The sequence below is a fragment of the Equus caballus genome, chromosome 28 (genome assembly GCF_041296265.1).
Source record: "Equus caballus isolate H_3958 breed thoroughbred chromosome 28, TB-T2T, whole genome shotgun sequence".
In the NCBI taxonomy this organism is placed as follows: domain Eukaryota; kingdom Metazoa; phylum Chordata; class Mammalia; order Perissodactyla; family Equidae; genus Equus; species Equus caballus.
This window is the reverse complement of record NC_091711.1, coordinates 24296871-24322715: the sequence shown is the minus strand read 5'-3', so window position 1 is coordinate 24322715 and position 25845 is coordinate 24296871. Positions and strand designations below refer to the sequence as shown.

Sequence of the window (25845 nt, the reverse complement as noted above, 5' to 3'; positions counted from 1 at the left end):
ATTCCAACATTTGATTTTAGTAAAATGAAAGCAAATGTATGACTGGACCAGGAGGGGTGGGATAGTGTAGAAACACACATTCATTTAAGAAAAAAGAAGATTGGGGCTGGCCCCGTGGCCGAGTGGTTAAGTTCGCGCGCTCTGCTCCAGGCGGCCCAGTGTTTCGTTGGTTCGAATCCTGGGCGCGGACATGGCACTGCTCATCAGACCACGCTGAGGCAGCGTCCCACATGCCACAACTAGAAGAACCCACAACGAAGAATACACAACTATGTACCGGAGGGCTTTGGGGAGAAAAAGAAAAAAATAAAATCTAAAAAAAAAAAAAAAAAAAAAAAGGAAGATTGTAGTTTTTTTAAAGCCCCAAACAAATGTTGCATTCTAAACCCAAAGATTCATTTTATAATTATAAAATCCTAGGTGTTTTACATCATCATGCTGTTTATTCTCTTTGTATCATAGAGTTAATCATATAACTGTTGGAAAACCAAAGTGTCTTGAAAGTGTGATTAATAGCGAACAACAGAAATGTTGCCCATTTTGCTCAAGAGTCTTATTGTTATCACATCTCTACTGAGAAAGCTTTATAAAGGAAATGAGAAAGATTAAGAAAAGATATTTATATCCTCTGACAGGAAGAGCTCATAGATTGTCTCCTTCCTTAATCTTAATTTTTACAGCTTACCTTTTCCTTTAGATTCATTTGACTCCCGTATATGTGAAGGTGTTACCTCAAAGTGTTACCTAAGTTGTGTGCAAAATTGCCGAACCGTACCTCTTCTTTTAAGTGTACTTGAGAAGCATGGTTGGAGAGAAGTTGGTTGCATGGTGGTTGGAAGTTTCCCAGATTGTTAAATTCTGTTTGGGTCATTCACACTTGAGTATGGCTTAGTTTGAGCGTATTATCAGATTGTTCTTTGAAGAGCATGTAGCTGAGGTTTGCTGCTTTGAAGGGAGAGGAAGGTTCGGGGATTGTGCATGCTGTTGGTATAGTGTTGATTCTGACTTTATGAAACTCACGTATTGATACCAGTAAACCATCTTTTAAATCCTGAATTTGATTATTTTCTAATTGTTGGGTATGGACATTGTGGCTTCTGCCCATGTCAAGTCTAAGGGCTCCCAGACATCTGGGGACCTGAGGTGCTTGTGTGGGCACCCTTTAGGGTTGGCATTTCCTTAACTGACGTCACTGCCCTTCTACTTCCCAGCTAGCCTTTGTGTCCTTTGCTGAGCGGAGGGCAACAGGGGTAGGGTAATACTAGGTGGTGTGCAGGCAGATGGGCTAATCCTTACTCTGGCATTTCTGTGAACACGTGGAAATCATCACATACACAGTCATGCATTACTTAATGACAGGAATATGTACTGAGAAACGCGTTATTAGGCGATTTCATCGTTGTGTGAACATCATAGAGTGTACTTAGACAAACCTAGATGGTATAACCTACTACACACCTAGGCTACATGGTACTAATCTTATGGCACCACCGTCATACGTGTGGGCCATTGTTGACGGAAACGTCATTAATGCTGCACATGACTGTATGAAGTCGTTACTTAGGTGACTGAAAGGGTGAAAAGAGAACTTTAAGGTGTAGTGGAGGTAGCAACTATAGGAAGCAACTGTTACTACTCAGTCTGGGGGAAAAACAAAGCGAAAAGATAGAAAATATTAAAATTTAGAAATTTGGGAGAAAGAGGCCCAGCTGGGATCCAGACCTCTGAAGAGAGTCTGCTCCTCTCGAGGGAGGGGTGATGATTAAGCTGGTTCTTAGTATGGGATAAACGGCAAATTGGATGAATGTGGTGCAGAGATGTTGGGTGATGCTCACGGGCACCTCACGTAGACAAGAAGCCAGGAAGAGGCAAGTACCCTCTAGTATGGCCATCTGCAGGGTTTAACAGGGAATCCCTGGAAGAGCAGAAATGTGGTTTGTAGAGTCTCACCTTCAGAATCACAAAGTGTAGAAGGGCAAGTGAGAGACGATTACTTTATATGTGGCTCAGATAGAAATTTCCTAGTGTAGAGGTTTTAAAGATGGAAAGCTACCTGACCTTCTGGTCCAGCCCATGATAGATAGGGAAGGACAAGAAGCCCTTGAGATGTGCTAATACTTGGCTTGACTTCAGCCCTGCAGAATTAGGGATTTTATAAGGGCTTTTTAAATAAGTTCGGTTTTGTTTTGATTAAGCTTAGAGGTAGGAGTGTTCCCCCTCCCCGCCTTGTTTGACTGTCAGAGTTTTGGGCTTTTTTTAAGTAAGCATTATATGCTATAGGGAAATGCCTTTGTTCCAAATCAGTTGAATCTTTCCTCCACTTTATTGGGTCAACCCTCAAATCTCGGGAAAGACTAACTGTATGCCTTCAAGCTAGGATTGTTAGAAAAGAAAGTAGGATTAGAGAGAGAAAATGCCAAGGAGACAGGCAAATGGTGCCTCAAGAGTTTACCCTTTCCCTATCCTTGGTGACTTTCTCTGAATCAGCTCTAAGGACACTTTTTCATATACTATCAGAACAAATTAAGAAACGTATTTTCTGTTTTTAGCTCTGATACACCTTTTAGTTATAACTCTTCGTCATTCACCTAACATCAATGCATAGGTGTAAAGCTCTGCTGGATGCTGAGGGTTCCAAGTTCTAGCTGTGAAATGTGAAAAGAGCCCTTGACACTAGAGTGGGCTTCTCTTCCATGCTCTGCTGCTTGATAGGTTTCTGTGCACACTTGTATAAAATGTTTTCAGAGGTGGTTCTGAGGCTCAAAAGAAATAATGTATGTGAACATCTAAGTCAGTTTTAAGGATGAATTCAGGTGTCAGTCCCTACACTTTGGAATTCTAACTAAATTTCTCTAGCTTCCAATTCTTTAGCCTCTGAAAGTCCAATGTCCTGCCCACGGTTTGGCCATTTATCAAGTAGTTTAAGGGCTTGAAGTTTCCTTTTGTCTGTGGTTCGGGGATTGTGCATGTTGTTGACCTTGACACGCAGCTCACCCCTTTTAACAGTTTCCACAGAAGAATCCACTAATTGCAAGCATTTTGCAGGTTTAGTGATTTTTATTGAAGAGTTAGGCGTCAGTGGCCAGAAGCCACCTCATTTGCTCTTGGTGTTTTCCCTCTTTCTTCTTCTGTCTTTCCTCCTGCATTACTCCATTGCTCAGATTCTTAAATGCCTGGTCAGACAATGCAGCTGCTGCCCCCAAATCTCAGCAAGCATTCAGGTGAATAAAGAGCCCTGTCACCCCAAATTAAGACCTAGTTTCTGCCCTCAATAACCTCAAGATGAACATACAGTACACTTTTTTCCTTTTAAATCAACTTTATTAAGGTGTAATTTACATACAATTAAATGCACCCATTTTAGGTGTACAATTTACGTTTTGGCAAACGTGTACAGCTGTGAAACCACCAGCTCAGTTAAGATGTGGAACATTCCATCACCCCAGCACAGCACTTAATTAAAAGGTTATACTGTTTTGAAGTCCGTTTTCACTTTTTTAGAAGGAATATTTTTCTATGATGTTGCAGATTACCTTTATGACATCTTATTCCTATAGGTTTTGGTGTGATCATTATTTCTGGAGGTGTACTTTTGGCACATTCACAGTTTTTCCTTGGGATAAATACCAAGAGGTGGAATTGTTGACTGTTGGGTCAGCTGTAGTCCACCAGCCACGTTGGTGAGAGCCAGTTTTCTCCACACTAAAGACCATTGGTTTTTTTTAATCTTTTATCTGTTCTGAGCTTTGAAGATTGTCTTGATAGTGGGACATTGTCACTTTCAGAATAGGGTTACTCAAAATGCTTATTCAGTTTCCCGAGGTGATTTTATTTAAAAACATTTTTTCTTGTTTTTTTGGGTAAGTGATACTTGCACATGTTACAAAATTCACCAAAAGGGTACTCATTGAAAAATGTCTCCTACCTCTGTTTCCCAGTCAGCTCATTCCTTTCCTCAAGGAAGCCACTGCTTACTTGGACCATTTAAATCAGTTATTTTATGATTTTGTAGCCTGTTATTTTCATTTAGATGCATTTTTACACAATATTATATGAGCCCACATTGTTAGCAAGCGTTAAGTCCAAAAATCACATTCCTTGAATGTGTTGCATATTTCAGAGACTCAGGGTATCCACATGAAGTGGATGAGTTTGACCCATTATTGTACACAGGTGTTCTATCATATACTATGTCTGCCTCAGTATGTGAATCTATGCTTATTTCAGTTACATTAAAATCTGAGTTGTCTGGGTCATCTCCTCCTCTGGCTCAGTAGCACAGGACAAGCTAATCATATGAAATCACAGAAGAATAAAAAAAAAAACTACTGAGTTACATACTCCACCTGGCTCTCTTAAAATTATTGAAGTTTCAAACCAAACTAATAATTTCTGAAATATTAAAGTCTGTAACCTCATGTTAATTTGGTTTCTTGCTCAATTTCATTTCAAATTCTTCCAAAAACCTTGAGGCAGAGGAGACTCTTCAGTATGTCAGCTGGTCAGTAATGAGCAAATGATCGTTATTAAAGTTGAGGAAAATTACTATTAGATCAGGAAAGCCGCTAAAGGGGCAGAAGAAACTTAAGCCTGATATGTCTGGGGCTTAGTGTTTGGTCCTTGAAGTGTACAACTTGTAGGAAGGTATCAAGGCTAAGGCTTTTGAACAGAAGTATGAAATAGTTTGTGAATATTGGGTTTGGAATTTTAAAAAGTCCTTTTTTCCTGCATACTCCTGCCATTTACAGCCATCTCTGGCTCCTTAGAGCCTTAGGCCTACAGTTTTTGGGAGTTCTTGAATCCCCTTTTTTACCCAGTCATTATTTTTCTTTCCTCTGTGGGGTTGATCTCAGTAGTAGTTAGATCTGTTCATTCAACTGGTGTGGAATGTGATACACACTCTGGCTCTCAGCATTGGGACTGCAAACATCAGACCTGGCCTTGACCTATAGGAACTGGTGTAGAGGGGGAGACAGGCAGAAAGGTGGCTTTCTACAGAAGGCACACATCTACTTTCCAAAAATACTCAGGAGCATTTAGTCAGTTGCTTACCTCTTAACTGACAGATGACTTTCCCAATGGTAGAAATACTGTTTTGTGGACAAAATAATGACTTATGGCTTAAATGGCTTAGGTCTACTTAGTAATTCTCAAATGCAAAAGGATTTGGGGTATGCAGAGATGTGTCATTGTGTGTGGTCGGAGCACAGCATCTGGAGCCAGGCTCTCTGGGCTTGACTTCTAGCTCTGCCAAATACTATCTTGGACATCTTCACTTGACCTCTCTGCTGCTTTATCTGCTTAATGTTCTACTGTAGCTCTAGGGAGGCTGGGAGGATTAGAGTGCAGAGAACAGAGCCTAACATAGTAGTGAGCCTTATTTAATGTTGGTTATTACTGTTTTCTGATTTTGCAGAGATGCTGCTTCACCATAAATCTAAAAGAATGGACGTCTTCCCAGTGTGGGAAAACTGTTTGTCATTTATGTATTAGTCTCACAAAATAGGTAACATTAAACATAACTCTCTGAAGTGTGGTATGGATTTTTAAAGCACACTATCAACAGTAGGTAGGAAAATGGGATATCTGGGGTACATAATATATTTTGATTTTATTAGAATTATCGTATAATCAATTTTCCATGAGTTAGACAATAATAATGTTTTTACAGCTGCTAAAGTGAAGCTTTATTCTTTAATTCAAAGTATTTAGGATCTTGCACTGCACACCTTCGGGGGTGCCATTTGTGCAGAATATGATGTGAATGGTCTTCTCCTGGAGCTGTGCAGCGTGGCAGAATTGTTAAAGGATGCTTGTTTTGGGGGAGACAGAAACCCTAATATCTGACGCTTTTAATATATCTCAGAGTTAGTATGCAGAGTGTGAAAAAACTAATTTTTCCTTCCTAGTGGTTTGGATTTTGGACAAAATTCTGTCAGTGGCACAGTTGGATTGAGACTGCAAATCTGAACCAACTGTAACTTGTTTTTATTTGCCAAATACCAAACATTTGAACCCCTCTGCTTCCATCTGTCTTGTCTGTTAATATAAGCCTAGACCTTTCCTATTAGTGGAGTCCTCAGGCGTTTGGCACTTAAATTTTGTTGTGATTACTGCATTTGAAAATCCTGAAGTAACTGGTAACCGATGAAAAGGGTTGAGTGAGTAGTGTATGGTAGCTGTAGAAGTGTAGCCACTAGCTTGTAGGCCAGGAGAATTGCCTGTTTATTGCAAAGAGTATTGATTGATTTGCCTATAAAGCAACCAAAAAAGCAAGATGCAGTGACACTGTAAATAAAAAAATGTAAACTTATTAAAGAACAGATTAAAGTGTTTTTAAGGGCTGTTGTCTTTATCAGAACAAAATATAAACATACTAGAATGTTAACCAGACTTTGGTAATTAGGTGTATGGCTAATTTTAAGTTGATTTCATATTTTTCATTAATCAGCAGGTGAAAAAAATGGGGAAAAAAGCAGGTACTGTTAGCAACAAATTTCTTCATTATTTAGATAATGAGCATTGGCATAGATGCTGGGGATACAGTCCATAATATTCCTCCCCTCAGCAGGGAAGATGAAAAGGTCTAGTGGTTAAGATTCAGCGCTCTCACCGCCGCCACCTGGGTTTGTTTCTCCATCAGGTTGTCATACTGTGGCAGCTGCATGTTACTTTAATGCTGAAAGCTATGCCACGGGTATTTCAAATACCAGCAGAGTCACACATGGTGGACAGGTTTCAGCAGACCTTCCAGGCTAAGACTAGGAAGACCTGGCCACTCACTTCCGAAAAAATGGGCCATGGAAACCCTATGAATAGCAGCAGAGCATTGTCTGATATAGTGCCAGAAGGTGAGAGGATGATGCAAAAAGCCTAGGCAGGGCTGTGCTCAGTTGTGCTGTGTACAGGGTTGCTAGGAGTCAGAATCGACTCCATGGCTCTAACAACAAAATTACAAGATTAAAGAGTATTACAAAAGGGGACCTTCTAGTAGAAGGAAGCAGGTAGCAGTAAGATTTAACCATTCCAATAATAAAATAATCAACGTTAGTGTTAGGGAGAACCTTTGAAATGTTCAAGGGACTAAATTTTAGAAGGCTAGGGAGGTTAAATGCATTGTGTATAGTTGCATAACAAGGTGGTACAATTAGAACTGGGATTAAATTCCGATGTCCTAGCTGTGTTTTTTCCCCACTAGGTATACCACGCTGCCTAGTTGAAGTCAGCTCTTTAATGTGAAATTCACTCCCTCTTTAGAGACTCTTAAACTAGTTAGAATTTCCTTGATAAAGAGGTTAACTGACTTCAGTGCTCTCCTCGTTCCACCCTATTTGATCCCAAAGAGATATTTAGCTTCTTAACCTGTTCATTTTCCCTCCAGTCTATTAACTCTTACCTTTTGTTCACTTTTTCTCTGTCTAGTTTAGACTCTGTATTTTTAGCAAGCAACAGAAGTCAACTTTGGCTAGTTTAAGTAGAAATAGTATTTGTTGAGTTATTAGGTACCTAATGCAATCTTCGGGAGTGCTAAAGAAAAAGGCAGCTGGGAACAAGGCTCAGAATCACATCACAGTGGAAACTTCACTGCCAGGATTGTGTGTAACACACTGTGCAGTGTGATTGCTGATGCCAAGTGCAGGATGCTACACGAGAACCTCTTCCATTGCTGTCTAGAGGTGACTACTGCTGTTCCCTCCAGAATGAATCCTTTCATGTCTTAACTTCTCGTGCACAGGTTTTGACTGAGCCTAGGTCTCACATGCTTAGTTGCAAGAGAGGAAGTACAATTAAAGCTTCTATTAAGGGAGTTGAGGACCCATAAAGGTTGAGGGGGTATTATTCCCAAACAAGGGTATTGTAGCTGTTGGGTGGGGCAAAAGGAATGACAGGTGTCTACCATGAACCTCTTTTTGCCATATACTGCCAGGTAGTCATTTTGTGTGACCATAGATAAGTTTTTCTATTTTTCTACAACAGTTATTTCAAAATTTCACATTCTTCTTAAGCTCTCAACCCCAACATTACACTAAGGAAGGGGAAGGAAGATATGAACAAATGGGGGAGTTTTTACCATGTCTTAATAGTAGATAAATTTATAGATAAATGGCTAAAATTACACATAAAGGCCTTAAAATGAGTTATCAACTTCAAATAACCAGTTAAAATTTTAAGAAAGAAAGAAACACACGATCTAGATCATTTCTGATTTAAAATCTGAATTTTATAGAAGTACACGTTTATTGGTTTTTGCTAATTTCATCACTCATAATTTTAGTGTTCACTGTTCAGAAACAGGCATTAAAAATTCCCCTAGTTTTCGTTCAGGATGAATACGGAAGACCTTTCCTCTCCCATCTACTCAGTTACGGACTCCCTCCGAGAATCTAAAATCTGCAAGTGGTTTTTTTTTAATGCTTTTTGATGGGTTTGTTAACAGTGCTTTAAGGACCTTGGCACAACAGCAATCTCAATAAAGTGTTCCTAAGCTGGATCCTCTCTTCGTTCAGAGTTCTAAGATATTATTCCTAAGACACAGAATTCATTAAGACAGGCAGAAAGTTACATTATTCAAATCACTAAAGGCTTATTTTTATTTTTTGAGCTAGTGCTAAAGAAAGTCCAGGCAATGAAGTGTTACATCATCCATCAAATCAGAAACCAAGAGAAAATGGAGAAGCTTAGCTTCTATGAGTCTACTAATTACAGTGCTGGGTAGTCAAAGGAATCTTTCAAAAAACAAAGAGGTGGAAAGTTCTTATCTTTCCAGAAAACTTAAGATGTTTTTAAAAATAAAGAGGAGCATATATGCCCCCCTTAGTCCCCTTGTTCATATAGTATCCATAACCCACACCTGTACCTTCTCCGAGAGCTTGACATACCCATTCTAAAATGCATCGTTCAAAAACTGACTACTGTATACTCACAATGAAATAAATTCCTGAGGGGCAAGGGACTCTGTTTTACTCTTCCTTTGAGTGAGTTGATACCACTATGTCATGTACAAAATAAGCAGTTAATAAACATTTGTTAGTAAATTCATATTTCAAAGTCACAAGAACATTTCAGAGCATATAGATTTCTTGCCACATCAAAGATAGGCAAAAAGGCTTACCATGTAATAGATAATTCATTTATCTTAATTTATCTTCATTTACTTCATTTCTACTTCATTTATCTTAATAAGATTGTATACTTCTTCGGTTGCCAGTCCCGAAAGAAAAAAGAAAAGAAAAATGACTTTATGGCTTAAATTAATTTACCTCTTTCATGAAGCACTTCTTCATGATTATGAAGGACTGAAAATAGCCCTTCTTTAACTTTTCTGCTATTTACTGTCCTGCCAAACATTTGACATTTACTGTTCATGTTGTTAATTGTCTTTCTGTATACCACTGAGATTAAGAAAACAGGCTCTGACGCCAGACTGAGTAGAGCCCAAAAGTTGGGATTTTACTCTTGGCTCTGCCACTTGATAGCTTTGGTTATATTGTAAGTGGTCACTCTTAGATTCTCATCTGTACAATGGGTATGTGGATTAAATGAGTTAATGCATGTAGAGCACTCAAATCAGTATTTGGCAGTTAATTTTTATTATTACTTCAACCTTTGTTGATTCTTTGCATATCTGGGAACAATGCTTGATAATCGCATAGAGTCCCGTATAGAATTTATGGAGTAGTTGTGAGGGGAGGAAAAGAAACACAGACTACAATATAACCTGATGTGTTTAGTGGGGCAGAAGAATTGGAAGATGGTACACAAGGAAATCAAGGAATTCGGTCTAACGATTTTTCTTCTTGGAGGCACAGTTTGTTAGTAGTTTTCTTTTCTTTTTTTTTTTTCTTTTGAGGATGCTTAGCCCTGAGCTAACATCTGCTGCTAATCCTCCTCCTTTTGCTGAGGAAGACTGGCCCTGAGCTAACATCGTGCCCATCTTCCTCTACTTTATATGTGAGACACCTGCCACAGCATGACTTGCTAGGCAGTGCCGTGTCCACACCCGGGATCCGAACCAGTGAACCCCGGGCTGCCAAAGTGGAATGTGCGCACTTAACCGCTGCGCCACCGGGCTGGCCCCTTATTAGTAGTTTTCATCCGTTGTCCCTGATTGGAATGATCTTAAATGCTGTTCCTGGGGTAGAAGTTACCAGCTAACACAGCAGGTATAGTAATTGTCATCAGCTCAGTGTGGTACCTAAGCATGCACGCATCGTTGAACAAGCATTTATTTAGCACTTCACCACCACCATTTGCTAGCTGGAGTTCCCATCTTCAAATAGTTTAGGGTCTGACAAGTCAACCAACAGTCATGTGCTCGTTATAGTAAGAGGAGTGGTGGTAATGCACAGGAAATGGGGAGTACAGGGGAGATACTTCCAGGCTGACTCAGAACTGAGAAACAAAGTGGTCGGATATACTTATACTTAGCCTTTTAGAAGTTTCTTTCTGTCTCCCAAGTCTTTCCTTTTCACTGAACCTCACAGAAGTGTTGATCTGATCTTGGGTTGAGGGGAAAAATTAGAATGTAGAGATTTCTAGCCCAAGTCGTCCCACCCCATCTCTTGGCTATTACTCCAAGTGGGAATAGAGAGTACTTTCCTAACTGTTGCTCAATCGACTGGAAATAAAGCTTTTCAGCAAAGGGAGACCTTGGTCTAAACTCTTTTAAGATTTAGTCCTTGGTACCCAGAGCCTTTGAAAGAGCTACCTCCATTTTTCCTTCTCTGAATCTGCCACCTAAGAAACCATGAGGTTTAAGTGTGTGGGAGTAGAGGGAGAAGAAGAGCAAGGAGGAGGATGTGCTTTGAGAATCATTATTCTCATCTCACTTTAGGATAAGCCATCTAAAAAACTTCACGAATGAGGGTGAAATAGTTAACTTTTATGAGTATCAGTTTTTTTATTTGCAAAGGAAAAGGGATTGAGATAAGTAGGTGATGTTTTCCGTCCACTAGGGGGTAGTGTGGACTGTAAAATTTAAAATTATTCTTATTTCTTCATGCAGTTGGCTTGTTTGAATTAATTTTTGTCTATGCAATATTTTTTTGAAATTGCTACAAATCGTTTTCAAACACAATCTTGTGACTGTAACAAACAATAATACTTATATACATTCCTGTTAGTAGTGATTCAGATGTTCCCATAGTACGTTTTGTATAGAATTTTTGAGGGGAAAATAGTGGTGCTTTAAAGTTTTTATGATGTCTTAATCACTATATGAAATATAAGTTAAATTATTCCTAATCATCTGAAAGTAACATCCTTATAACATGATTATCTTGTGTTTCACTGTCCTCTATGGTAGTTACTAGCCCCATGTGGCTATTGAGCGGTTGAAATGTGGCTAGTTTGAGTTGATATGTGCTGTAAATATATATGTCACACATTGGATTTTGAAGACTTAGTATTAAAAAAGATTCTAAAATATATCATTGATTTTATGTTGATTACATGTTGAAATAATACTATTTTGAATATATTGGGTTAAATAAAATAGTAAAATTAATTTTACCTGTTCTTACTTTTTAATGTGACTACAAAAAAATTTACAATTGCATATGTGGCCTACGTTATATTTCTGTTAGACAGTACTGCTGCAGAGAAAAGCATTCAACCATTTTTATCATGGCAGACCTCTAGCTGGACTTTGATTTGTAAGGAGGTAGTACAGTGAAGAGATTGAGCACAACTTCGGTTTTGTTTCTAGTCCCAGCTAGAATACATACAAGCTGTTCTACTGTAAGGAGATGTATGCATTCCTATTCTGTGTTAACAAACAAAATCGTGCAGCGAAAACCACAGGGCTCATGGATAAAATGTTAGGGATTTGACGCTCAGAAACATCATTGATAACATTTAAAAAATGCCCACTTACAGGGGTGAACTTGTAGATGCCCTCAAGTAGTTGTGTATATAATGAAAAATTGACTTTTGCTTTATTAGTAATCCCCAAAAGGAGCCCCTGTTTGTTAATATTTTAGAATCACTTAAAGATGTAATGACAGGGGTTGGAGTAGGACAGAGTAGGTATCATTGAGGCATCTCTTATTCTTTTAAGACTTATTTTTGTGATGACAAAATTGATAGAGTTATTGAGTATAGTCAGATAGCTCTTGGGTGAAATGAGCTAAAAGATCTACAGTTGGCATTATTAGTCATAGATTGCATTTTTGTGTTTCAGAGAATATTCTTTTTCTTTTTTTTTTTTTTTTGAGGAAGATTAGCTCTAAGCTAACATCCGTGCCCATCTTCCTCCACTATCTATGTGGGACGCCTACCACAGCAGGGCTTGCCAAGCAGTGCCTTGTCCGCACGCGAGATCTGAACTGGGGAACCGCGGGCCGACAAAGCGGAATGTGCGAACTTAACCGCTGCACCACCGGGCTGGCCCCCAGAGAATATTCTTAATGGGGAGAAACCTAATTGCTGTAGATATGATGTGTTGGGAGTATATGTAGATAGTTACTAACTGACCAACTTTTCTCACATGCAAATTGCCAGTATTTTTCTAAGAATACTGTTTAATTTCTTTAAAATTTTACTATACACAGTTCAGTCATTGCTTCACAAAATGTATAATAAGACTTTACATTGCTTCATAGTGAGCACAACTTATTGTTGAACTTAAAAATAGGAAAAGTCTTGGGGCTGGCCCCGTGGCCGAGTGGTTAAGTTCGCGCGCTCCGCTGCAGGCGGCCCAGTGTTTCATTGGTTCGAATCCTGGGCGCGGACATGGCACTGCTCGTCAAACCATGCTGAGGCAGCGTCCCACATGCCACAACTAGAAGAACCCACAACGAAGAATACACAACTATGTACCGGGGGGCTTTGGGGAGAAAAAGGAAAAAATAAAATCTTAAAAAAAAAAAAAAAAATAGGAAAAGTCTTGGGGCCGGCCCCATGGCCGAGTGGTTAAGTTCGTGTGCTCCGCTGCGGTGGCCCAGGGTTTCGCTGGTTCGGATCCTGGGTGCAGACATGGCACCACTCATCAGGCCACCCTGAGGCGGCGTCCCACATGCCACAACTAGGACTCACAACTAAAATATACAACTATGAACTGGGGGGATTTGGGGAGAAAAAGCAGGAAAAAAAACAGAAAGATTGGCAATAGTTGTTAGCGCAAGTGCCAGTCTTTAGAAAAGAAAAAAAACTGGAACAGTCCTAATTAATGGAGTTTAGTTGACAGAATGTCAAGTGTTGTAGTTTACTATGGTATAATTCTGGGATTTGCTCTTTGAGTCCCAAGAGGTCTTTTGATAATCAGATTAATTTAATGTGTTATTTAGTTCCTTTAAAAAAGTATTTGTAGCATGAACTGTTGTACACATTCTGTAAGGTGAGATAATTTCCTTGAGAATGTCTTATTGCCACTTAAGTCCACACTCTACTTTTAAGTACTTCTTTTTAGTAACTAATTTCCTAAATGTAGTTTACAGTACTTTCTGTTCAGCATGGCCTAAGCTCAGTTCTACCTGCGATTCAGTCCTAGGATCGCTTTTAAACAAGTAGGATCACAAAATGCAACTAAAGCTTATTCTGTTTTCTTTAAAAATACTTATTTAATCAATCTTGAGATTTGTTATTGTGCTTTGTTGTTACCCTACATTCTTTTCTGAGTTGGTTATATATGACTGTGGCTTTCTTGTGTGATCTCATTTGTCAAGTCCTTTTAGAATGTTATCTCATGTGATCTTCATAGCAACTCTGCATGAGAGGTAATGTTAACTATATAGATGAGGAAGCTGGGACTCAGAGCAATGTAAATTACTAGCTCAAAAGTATAGTTAAGTGAGCAGTACGGTAAGAATTTGGACCTCTTATTTAGGCTTGAAGAAATCATACTGTCCTTCTACCAAAGAATAGTATAAAACTAGAAGGTGTTTAACAGTGAACCATGTGTGAGTAGTAGCAGGAAGGATTTTATTTCCTACCCAGTTTTTGCCTTTTTAGGGAAAAAAATTGACACAAAACTCTGTGGATGAGACTTGTTCCACTTGGTTTGGATTTTATTTTTTTCCTCTCATAATTTATGCTGTGGGTTGTTTGGGAAATCAGTGCCATGTAGTCAGATAATTAGGCATCTGTTCATTGTATCATTAGAACTGAACAAAATTTGTTAGAACTTGAGAGCACATAAAAACTTTTTCAAGAAGGTTTCCACACCTAAACGCTTATTTTAGAATGTCTTCCAATTAAATCTTAGAATTGACCAGGCCACGTGATATGTTTAATATGTACATTCTTTAGAAAGACTGTCTGGTCCTGAGGGTGAGCTGAAGATGAGGATGAGAATGCTCTCTCTCTCTCACAGTGTGTACTGAGAGTGATTTTGAAGCTATTTTGGGATATGATCTTGGAGGCCCTTCTGGTCGCTTTTTATAGCTTTGAATAGAGCTGCTACTATTTTGTGTAACCAGGGAGAGGTGTTTGGGGGGCTCTTGGACCCCAGCTTTCTCTTTTTTCCAGTCTCCCTCTTGATGACTTTCTGAAAATATGAAGACCTAGGGCAAAACAAAAGGGGGATAAAGGTGAGGAAATGTCAGAATTCAAGAATTTTGCCATCCAATTCTTTTCTCATTCCTTTACAACTACTTTTCAGTCTTAATATATTTACTTTTTTCATAAAAATGAAGAGCAGCCTCTTCGTTCTAGTTGCCTGTTGGAGGACTTCTCAGGATGGGAGACTTCATTGTTGCCTCTCGAGACGTTTAATGCTCTGAAAATGGTTTCCTTTGAACCTGAAGAACGTTTTGCTGAAAGTCCCTTAGAGCATTTCAGTTTCTCATTTGCCCTTGCATTGTCACAATTAAAACAAAACCAAAAAAACTAGTCTTGATTTAAAGTCTTATAGGCATTACTTTAAATGGCTTAAAATGATTTAACACATTTGGGGGAAGGGTTTGATTTAGTGTCTGCATCTTATGACTCTTTCAGTGTCTGTGCTGACAGAGAAATCCTTTTTTAGTAGAGGCACTGTAGGCTCTAGTAGAATGAAATGGTGTGAGGTGTATACTTTTTCTTAAGTGAAGGCAGCATAAATATAATACTCTCATTCTTTGTTTTTCATACATAAAATCTTAGATATAGCAGTATTCTGAACATTTTTGACCATACATGTCTATTCAAAATGTTGAAAATGTATTATTATAAAATTACACATACTATTGTCAGTTTGTATATTGAATATTAACATTTTTCTCGCTAAAAAGAAATTATTTATAAATAGAAGTTAGATTATTTCTTCCCACGCCTGAATGGATCCTTCTGTTTTCTTCCTCTGATGTGCACATCCTGCTTTGAATAACACTGCTTTAATGGTAAAGACGAAATTCTCATAGTTTATTCTTTGTAACATCAAATAGAGTCATAATTCCTCAAGTGTTTATTGACCATCTATCGTGCCAGACACTGTTCCAGGTGCTGAGGATATAGTAGTAAATGAAACATACTCAAATCTCTCCTTTTATGGGCTTCCATTCTGAACAAAATAAGTGAAACCTGTAATATGTTAGTACTGCTGTGGAGGTACAGTAGGGGAGCACAGATAGGGAGGGCATGGGAGAGGGTGGAATGGGGTTTGCAGTTTCAATTATGGAGGCTTCACTGAGAAGACACATTTGAATGATGATCTTAGGAGCTGAGGGACCAGCCATAAAGGAGTTTGGGAGAAGAAGAGCAAGTGCAGAGCCCCTGAGGGAGGAGCGTGCCTGGCAGGTTAAAGAACTACAAAGAAGCTAGTCTGGCTGGAGCAAGCATAGCTGAAGATGAGGAAGAGGTAGGCGGAGTGAGGGGATCATATAAAGCCTCTTTCTGGGGAGACGTTATAAAGACTTTGACTTTTAAAAGGTCAGTGGAAAATAGCTCCAGGAGGGAGAGGAAAGCAAGGTCAGAAGACGGGAGAACAAGTTAGGGGGCTATTGCAGTGTGCCAAGTGAGAGCTAAGGATGGCTTGGATGAGAAGTGTAGCAGTGGGGTGGTGAGAAGCAGACGCAGTCCAGTCGTGGGTAGATTTCGAGTTCAAGCCAACAAAATTTGCTCATCAGGTTAAATGTGTCAGGTAAGAAGGAAAAGATGGTGAACTGGAAGGATGGATTTATGGTTAACTCACATGAGGAAGGCTTTGGGGGAAGAGCAGGTTGAGGGTAGGGAAGGTCCTGCTAAGTTTGGGGTGCTTATTAGACGTTCAAGAGGAGCTGTTGAACAAGCAGTTATAGACAGGGGAGAGATCTGTGCTAGATATGAATCTGGGGAGGCTTCAGCATATACAGAGTATAGTTAGTATTTAAATTCAGTGGACTAGATGAGATCACTCTGCAAGTATGTAGACAGAAAGAAGTCCTAGGACAGAGCCCTGGCAGACTTCAGTGTTGGGGAGATAGGGATGAAGCCTTGCAAGGCGGAGGGCAGACCAGCGGGGTAGGATGTTGCATTTAGATCAAGTAAGATGAAGATTAAGCATTGGCCATTTGATTTAACTGTGTAGGAACCACTGGTGACATCAACAAGCAGGTTAGTAGCTAGAGCCTGATTGGAGAGTTGTGTTCAAGATAGGAGGGGAGGAGAGAAATTGGAGACAAGCATGTACAGATAACTTTCATAGAGGAGCAAAGCAATGGGGCAGTAGCTGGCAGGAAAGAGTCGGGTCAAGGTCATTTTCTTCTCTTATTGGGAGAAATTATAGCAAGTGTATACAGTTTGGGGAAAGATCCAATAAAGACGGGAAAACTGATGATTCAGGAGAGGAGAGAGATGCTAGAGCAATGTCCTTGAGTAGGTGAGGAGGAGATAAGGCCTAGCGCTCAAAAGGAGAGGTCGGCATTAGCCTAGAGTGACAGTCATTCCTTCATAGTGATGGAACATGTGGGCGCACAGATGCAGATAGGTGTACAAATGCTACAGTGGGAACTTAAGGAAGTTTCTGTTTTCTCATGAAATAGAAAGCAGAGTCATCAGCCAAAAGTGAGGATGAGAATGGAGATGTTGGAGGTTTGAAGAGAGAGGAGGAAGAATGTTACAGTTATTTAGGAGAGAGGGAAAAAGATGGAAGAGATAACTGATGATATGATTGTTGAAGGGCAGTAAGGGTCTCTTTGAAGTTTATTGTCAATTTTAGAGATTAAACAGCATGCCTGTATGTATTTCTCTAGCCCTGTTTAGGTGCCTAGGCATTCGTCCTTCCTTCTGTTATATTTTTCAGAGGGGAGATTTTTACTGGCTTTGAAAACTAACTTTACTTTTTTAAACAGCTGAGTTTTGGTAGAGTTTAAACAGGGCAAGTTGCCTTACCTACGTAGTAATCCTCGTGCTTTCGTTTTCGTTTCCTTGAGTATAAAATCAGTTTCGTGAACCTAATTTTATTATCAACATATTTGTAGACATTTGTCACTGTAATGTTTATGATGGGTCATCAGTATTTACTTGCAGTTTCATTCAGTTGATTGTGATTATTTAAGGGGTCTTTTCTCTGAACTTTGCATTTTATAAACTATTAAATAAAAACCCATTGGGGGCTTAGAAAGGTTCTTTTATGTCCAATTCCGAGATGAACTTTCTAATTTTTATTTTAGTGTTTAGCAAAATGACATTTGTCTAACAAATGCATTATGTTTTTCTGTTGTAGGAAACCCAGCGTTTGCTGGCAGAACCAGTTCCCGGGATTAAAGCAGAACCAGATGAGAGCAACGCCCGTTATTTTCATGTGGTCATTGCTGGCCCCCAGGATTCCCCCTTTGAGGGAGGGACTTTTAAACTTGAACTATTCCTTCCAGAAGAATACCCGATGGCAGCCCCTAAAGTACGTTTCATGACCAAAATTTATCATCCTAATGTAGACAAGTTGGGAAGAATATGTTTAGATATTTTGAAAGGTAAGTGTTATCTTAATCATTATATGCTATTGAGATTTCTCCTTTTTCTCTTATGCATTCCATGTTGAGAATCTGAACATTGTAATCTTGCCTTGTATAAAGACCACAGAGGTCTGTGGGAGGGAGATGCAGCAGTTCTGGCACTGTTTCTTCATGCTTGATCGTTCTGGGCCTGTTGCCTTCGTAGATAAGTGGTCCCCAGCACTGCAGATCCGCACGGTTCTGCTATCGATCCAGGCTTTGTTAAGTGCTCCCAATCCAGATGACCCGTTAGCAAATGATGTAGCGGAGCAGTGGAAGACCAACGAAGCCCAAGCCATAGAAACAGGTATTTAATATTTAATATTCCTTCTTCCTTACAGCGCTCCCACTTTTTAAAACATTTGTATTACCTTTAAAAAATTTTTTAGGGTCTTAACAAGAAAAATTAAAAAATATTAAAAAGAATAAATCAGATCCTGCTTATAAAGTATGTACATACCTCTTAACAAAACATATTCAAGCTTCATCTTACGGCTTGCTACCTGACCCCCAAATTTAAAGACAATTATAGAGCTCCTGTAATTGGGAGATCTTGAACTCTTGTTTAACTACATCTGATTTAACAAATACTGAGTGTCTGTTATTCATCTAGCAGTATGTAATGATAATGGGAAACTTTTGAACTCTTTTAGGCTGTTTTTGCAGTTTGATTAAATTTAACTGTGTATCAGTGTATGGCTAGGGAGTTTGAAATCAGTAAACTTCTTCCTGCTACAGATTTTAACACAATTAGTAGGGAGCATTATATATCTAGAAATGAAGCAGACAAAAAAGACAGCTCTTCATCTTGTTGGATTTTATAGAACTTCTGAATTCCATTGTAGTGTTTTGGTAATTAGACATGGTATAGACAGACAGTCTTTCTGCCCTGATACAGATTATGGAAAATGGCATTAAGAGATTACAGCATGACATTTCAATAATTAACTAATAGTGTTTGTTTACTTTTTTATGGAGTTTGGAAAGTAACATATTGAACTAAGTAAAATAATGATTCCTGTTTGTTTTTGTCTACAGCTAGAGCATGGACTAGGCTATATGCCATGAATAATATTTAAATCGATCTGATCATCAAGTGTGCATCACTTCTCCTGTTCTGCCAAGACTTCTTCCTTTTTTGTTTGCATTTAATGGACACAGTCTTAGAAACATTACAGAATAAAAGCCCAGACATCTTCAGTCCTTTGGTGATTAAATGCACATTAGCAAATCTATGTCTTGTCCTGATTCACTGTTGCAAAGCATGAGCAGAGGCTAGAAGTATCATCTGGATTGTTGCGAAACGTTTAAAAGCAGTGGCCCATCTCTGCTTTTATTCATTTTCCCCATCATGGTTTAAGTATAAAGCACTGTGAATGACGTAGTTGTCAGGGTTAGCTGCAGGGGTGTGGGTGGTTTTCTTTATTTTATTATTATTTTTTTGGAGGGGGGGAGGTAGTTTTATTTTAATTTAATGGGCTCCTTTCCCCCTTTTTATGGTGATCTAATTGCATTGGTTAAAAGCAGCTAACCAGTTCTTTAGAGTATGCTCTCTAGCCAAGTCTAACTTTATTTAGACGCTGTAGATGGACAAGCTTGATTGTTTGAACCAAAATGGGAACATTAAACAAACATCACAGCCCTCACTAATAATATTGTGACTTTGCTGTCAAGTGTAGAATCCTCCCTTCAAGAAAAAGCTTGTGACCATTTTGTATGGCTTGTCTGGAAACTTCTGTAAATCTTATGTTTTAGTAAAATATTTTTTGTTATTCTACTTTGCCTTTGTACAGTTTATTTTACTGTGTTTATTTCATTTTCCCAATGTGACAATCGTATTTAAAAATTAATACTGATAGAACATTCTGTTTTGGTCTTCACCATCTGACAAATTGAATGGCAAGAGGTGGATTTTGCCAGTTTCTTTTCACTGATGCAAATTTGTGTGAAGATATCACTGAATGGAGTATTTATAAGCTGGCCCTGAGCATGCATAAAGCATCAGTGTCTCACATTTTTTTACCTCCTAGAAATTTGAAATAAATGTGTTTGTGTTGTCTGATTAGACTGTCATTGATGTCTTGCCACAATATTTGAAAATTACTGTACAGGAGAGTCACAGCAAAGCAGCAGTTGTGACTGACTTTGTGTAGGACTTTCACGTGTTGTGCCACATTTTTGTCTGGCATTTGGGTTTTGACCTTCTCCTTAGTTTTTGTCTGAAAACTTCATGTGTGACCGTGACGTGTGTTATTAGGAAACACCAATCTGATGATCATTTGGGGTTTGCTGAGGCATTTATGAATCTTCCTTACAGACCTGATGAGCAAATCTCAGGCAACCAGCTTGCATAAGTGTCATCAGAAAGGTTTCTTCTTGGAGAGCATCAGGTCCTCAGTTAATGACTCTTCCTTTCATCACTCTAGTGTTTGCTGTGGGAGCTCCTTTTATTCTTTAATTTGATATTCAGTAATTTTTTTGCATTGACAGAGTTCCTCCCCCCACAAAACTGTTCTTTCCCAACCCTCGCCATATCTAATTCCTGATTCTTGTTATTTTTAAGTCATCAATGTAGCCAGTCATAAGTATGTAAATGTTAACCTGTGGGTTGGAACCTTTGTCTCTTGCAGTTTAAGGTAATGGATATTGTAGCCCATCTGAATCATCCCCACTCTTCCTCTCGTAACTTCTGGAGTTTCTTCAGAATGTGGTGTATTTTATTGTGCTCCTATGTAAGATGAAGAATTATCTATTAAAATTACATTTTCAACATACAAAAGTTTTTGATGACTGGTAACTGGTATCCTGATATACAGATTAATGCATTGCTTGGAAACAAATGTTAGTTTAATTCAGAATAAAATTGTTCATAACCCTAATATTGTAAATTTTAAAACTATTAACAGCAGTTGTCATTTATAACAATTCTTGGGCTGTTTAGAGGGCATTTTGCAAATATGGAAACTGAGTTTCATTCTGGGGCCAGAATGAATGAACACTCAAGCAGTTAAGTAGAGATCAACTTTATTTATTGCAGGCAGCACTGCTCATGATGCTAGCTGGTATCACATAGTGATTTATAAGTTATAAAATTCCAGATTTATATCTGTTGCACTATAAAACTCTGTATAAAATAGGACTCTGATGTCCGCTAAGTCTGTGAGTTATGGAGTACTGAACTGGAATAACTCACTGTTTTCATTTCAAATGTATGGATTCCTAATTTCATGGCATCATTTTTTTTTCTTTGTATCTTTGATAAGAGTCCCCATTGTTCTAATGAGACTTGCTTTCTCAACCAATGAGATGAATCAAGAGCCAGTGTGTTGACTGAGCCTCTTAGGATTTAAGGGGCTCTAGGAGAGGCCAAGGTAGAGTTTGAAAACTGGCAGCTACATCTAGCTTCTGGGCCTGTTTTCCTTGGCCCACACAGTGTGGTTGGTCAAAACATTTTGAATTCAATGCCAGTGTTTTTAAAAATTGGGAGATTCACATGAAAATCCAGAATTCTGGTCACATGAATGATCTGAAGATCTAGCAACAGTGGATATGACCCACCTCAGTGCATGGCCCCTGCTGGGAGGAGCTGAGGAGCAGCCACTCAGACTGGAGCTGGTTGCTCTCCTCTTATCCAGTGACTCTCCAGGTGCCTAGAGTCCCGTCCCAGCTCCTTTGTGTAGTCCTATCCTGTTCCCTTGTAAGCCTTTGACTTTGTAACTCCTATGCTTAAGGAAACAGTTAATTTAGTTGACAAATAAAAGTGTTTAATATGTGCCCAACACCCTACCAGTTGGCGATGATTAGGTAAATGAAACCCTTGGGGCTTTCCCTTGTGGACCTTCTACTCTAATGAGGGGAGGGGGCATGGACAAACAGCAGTTGCACCTTGGTGTTGGAGAAGGGAAGGAAGTACTTGGGAGAGGCTGCTCTTCTGGTTTCAAGCCAGAGGAACACCTCCAGGCAGGGGGAACAGCATGTGCAAAGCCGTGGGCCAGAGGAAAAGAATCTGAATATATTGATAAGTGGCTTCCTGAAAACTCTGCCCCTCTGGGAGCTTTTCTGAAATCCTGACGCATTGATAGGAGCTTTATGTTTTAAATTTGATTTTTTAATTTTGTTGTAGTCGACTTTGCTGTGATTTGCTTCCGCATTGGTTATTCTTGGTCCTCTCAGAAGCTGCCTAATAAGATCTTAATCTTAGATCCGAAGTATGTAGAACTTAAACCCTGCTCTAGACCAAGAACATACTTTTCATACAAAATTTCAGAAGCATTTTAAAATAAAGTTAAATACAAATCAGTATATAAAAGCCACAGGTGCTATGGTTTAGCACTGTTACTCTGAGTGTGGGGAAGGAAATCTGGGATCCTACAAGACAAACACAATTTCAGTTAAATGGAACTAAATGGTGTCATGGGAATGATAGGAATTGGCTTTATTTTTCTATTTGATGGTTCAGGAATCTTCTGGCTACTCTGGCCACTTCAGTTTTTGTTAGTTGCAGTAGCAAACGTTTAAAAATATAGCCTTATCTAGAAAAACGGGCCAAAAGAAAAAAAAAGAAAATGCCATGATTATAGGGTAGCTAATTCATCAGTTTATTTAAGAAAAATGTAATATTTCATTGGAATAATGTATTTTGGGGCCGGGGCAACATTTCATTTAGCTATTTAGCATGCTGCTTAGTTTAAGGAATTATATCAGGGGTTTATTTTTTAAATGACTTGATCACAAAAGCAAAACCTGTTGAATGTAATAACTTGAAAGAAATATAAAGAATAAAAATCTATAATCCACCACCCAAACTGGTGATACTTTGTCTCTTTCCTTAACTATATCCCCTGCAATTATTTCCATTTTATCATTGAGGTTGAAAATTGGGAGGATTTGTTCCAAGGGTTGGCTTTGCTGCGGCTTTATGTTACAAATTGGGCTAGTTTCCATTGGCTGCAAAACTGGGAGTTGCACTAAAGTTTTTCCCGGTAGATGTAAAACTCAGCGTGAAGAGTTTGGGTCCTCCGTCTTCGAGCCAGGCTCATCTTTGCCACCGTTCAGCTAACCTCATTCCATACGTGCGTCCATGTGGCGTTTCAAGTGTGTGAAGTGGACTTGCTTCCGAGCCGAGCCTCTTCTGACTTGATGTAATTGTTTCAGATTCTGGTTGATTATAGAAGCATATAGTAGTTGCCTGCATATTTAGACTTTGTTTATTGTCTCTTGTAGCAGAGCAACAACTGAAATCCCATTATCTTGTAAAAATACATTTTATAGTGCTCTTAAGGAGCTTTAACATTTCTCCTCTGCTAATCATTTGTATCTGTGACAAGTGTTTTAGAAATTAGAAAAAGATTGATAATCTCATGGTGCTACCATGTACAGTAACTAGTGTCTTTCCTTTTTACATACTCCTGATCCGTTCTCACCCACTACGTGACGCCTTTTGAAATAGTTCTCTGATCTAGATTAATAAATCCCAGTAATCCTTCAGTTTCAGTATAACCTAGCAAGTTTACAGAGTATTCTGCCTTAAGTTCAAGAGCAGACTACTCAAGACTTACTCAGACCTGTCAAAAGCAGCTTAGACGTGATAGGGCAGTTCCACTAGATTTGACCTTGGTGCTGTTTCCTTTGTTTTGGCAGGAAGCATTAGGACTGAGTATCGAAGGGAGTAGGGCTAAATTCTTGCAATCTGTTTTTTCCTTCTAAAACATTAAATATTTGGGGCTTTGCAGGCCATGGATTTGTCTCACTCAACTCTGCCATTGTAATGAGAAAGCATCCAGACAATTTTAAATGAATGAGCATGCTGTGCTCTGATAAAACTTTAATTTTCACATGTCACAAAGTGTTTTTTTCCAACCACTAAAAATGTGAAAAACATCCTAAGCTTGTGGGCTGTGCAGAAACAGGCTGGGGGCTAGCTTTGGCATGTCGCCTGAGTGCCCCCCACCCTCCCCACCGCAGTGATTGCTCGCTCACTGCTCTTAGGTTAGAACCAAATGCTATGCCTCTCCTCCTGCCCCACTTAAGGACTGATACGTTGCTGTTACCCCAGTAATAATTACAGCAAAGATTTGTGGTGCAGGTTCCCTTTCTCTGCTTTGATGTTTATATGCGTATTCTAATAAGAGGTAGGTGCAGATCGAGCATTTATCAAGCCCAATTTTTTCATGTAAAAGATTACTGAACATTTTCACATTGAAAATTTCTCAGAATGTTCATTTTAAAATTAAAATTATACGTTTTAAAAAATCTAAAATCTGTACAGGCTCTTTAAAAAGTGACTTGTAACAGATAATGTTACATAGTCGGCTACTTTTTCCAGTCAGCATTATTGAAAGGACCCCCACCTGTGGCAGCACCTGTCTTTAGTAGCCATATATTATGTTGAATAGATGATATCTCCCTTATTTGTACATTTAAATTGATGCCAGTTTTATAAATTCTACAGTACACATCTCTGACCATATTTCGATTGTGCAGCTTGTCAAAGTATTTGTTGACTAGATTCCCAGCAGTGGAATTGTTGGGTGAAAGGGTTATATGCACTGTTTTGTTTTGTTGTTTTAAAGATTGGCACCTGAGCCAACAACTGTTGCCAGTCTTTTTTCTACTTTTTCTCCCCAAATCCACCCAGTACATGGTTGCACATTCTAGTTGTGGCATGTGCGACGCCACCTCAACGTGGCCTAATGACTGGTGCCATGTCCGAGCCCAGGATCTGAACCGGTGAAACCCTGGGCTGCTGAAGCAGAGCGCACGAACTTAACCACTCGGCCACGGGGCTGGCCCCTGCAGTAAGTTTTGGTAGGTACTACTAGTTGCTCTCCAAAAGGCTTTGCCAGTTTACATGCACAGATCCTTACCTGACTGTTATTTTTTATGTCTGTATAATGCTCCATTATATGGATATACCCTTGTGGGCCTGGCATTTTCCTTGTATCACCATTTCAGTTGCCTTATGTTGCTACATAAATCGTGTTCACATTCCTGGAGGTTAGTTGGATTCCTAGCGTAATTACTTGATCAAAAGATGTTTATTTTTAAGGTTCTTGATATACATTCATGGCCAAACTTTGGGAGTTTTTTGTGAGGAGGATTGTCCCTGAGCTGACATCTGTGCCCATCTTCTATTTTGTATTTGGGATACCACCTCAGCATGGCTTGATGAGCGGTGTGCAGGTCCACACCCGCGATCCGAACCTGCAATTCCCAGGCCACCAAAGTGGAGCACGCAAACTCAACCACCACGCCACCAGGCTCACCCCAAATGACCAAATATTTTTATTTCACTAAGGAGTGAATTTGAGTAAAAGTTAAAAAGTCTGGCACTGGTGTTTAATAATCAGATAATGTGATATCCAGAGGGCAATATTCCACATATTGGGAACAGTAACTTTTAGGATCAGAATTAGCTGAAATCATATCAAAGTAAAGGAATTTAATGCTAGTTTCTGGCAAAAAGACACGGAGCCTTTGAGTAAATCTGGATCTTTGCTATGATGGGCCTGCTGCTGGAATTTAGCCAATGGCACTAGTCAGGAAAGTAGTGAAAATAAGAGGGAGAGAAAGTAGCACCAGGAATGAGATCACTTTCAACCTGACTTTTGCTCTATAGCTCCATGTAAAACGCTGCTAAGTCTTTGGTGGGGGATATTTTTAAATAAAATTTTGCTTTTACAGATGGTTCATGTAGGTCTGTATAAAAAATTGCTGTAACACCCTGAAAGACATTTTAGGAACTTATGTATAAATCAACACCCAGAAAAGCCACTTATCTCTACTCCACTAGAACATAAGCTCCTGGAGGGTGGAAATTCGCTCTGTGCTGTAGCACTGATGCTGGGCACAAAGGAGATGCCTATCATTGTACAGTTACTGGTAACATTGTATTGAGAAGTTATGAGACAGTGTTGGAAACTTCTAGACAGAATCAACTACACAGCAACATTCCAGC

General features: G+C 39.1%; 1 protein-coding gene across 1 annotated transcript in view; it reads left to right on the top strand.

Annotated features, from left to right (window-relative positions):
* UBE2N (ubiquitin conjugating enzyme E2 N) overlaps positions 1-20662 on the top strand; it is a 35229-nt gene extending 14567 nt beyond the window's left edge. The window contains 3 exon segments of the mRNA NM_001309314.1: positions 17621-17867; positions 18055-18195; positions 18927-20662. Coding sequence (NP_001296243.1) covers positions 17621-17867; positions 18055-18195; positions 18927-18967 — 429 coding nt within the window. The 3' untranslated portion in view covers positions 18968-20662.
* Positions 20663-25845: the final 5183 nt, after the last annotated feature.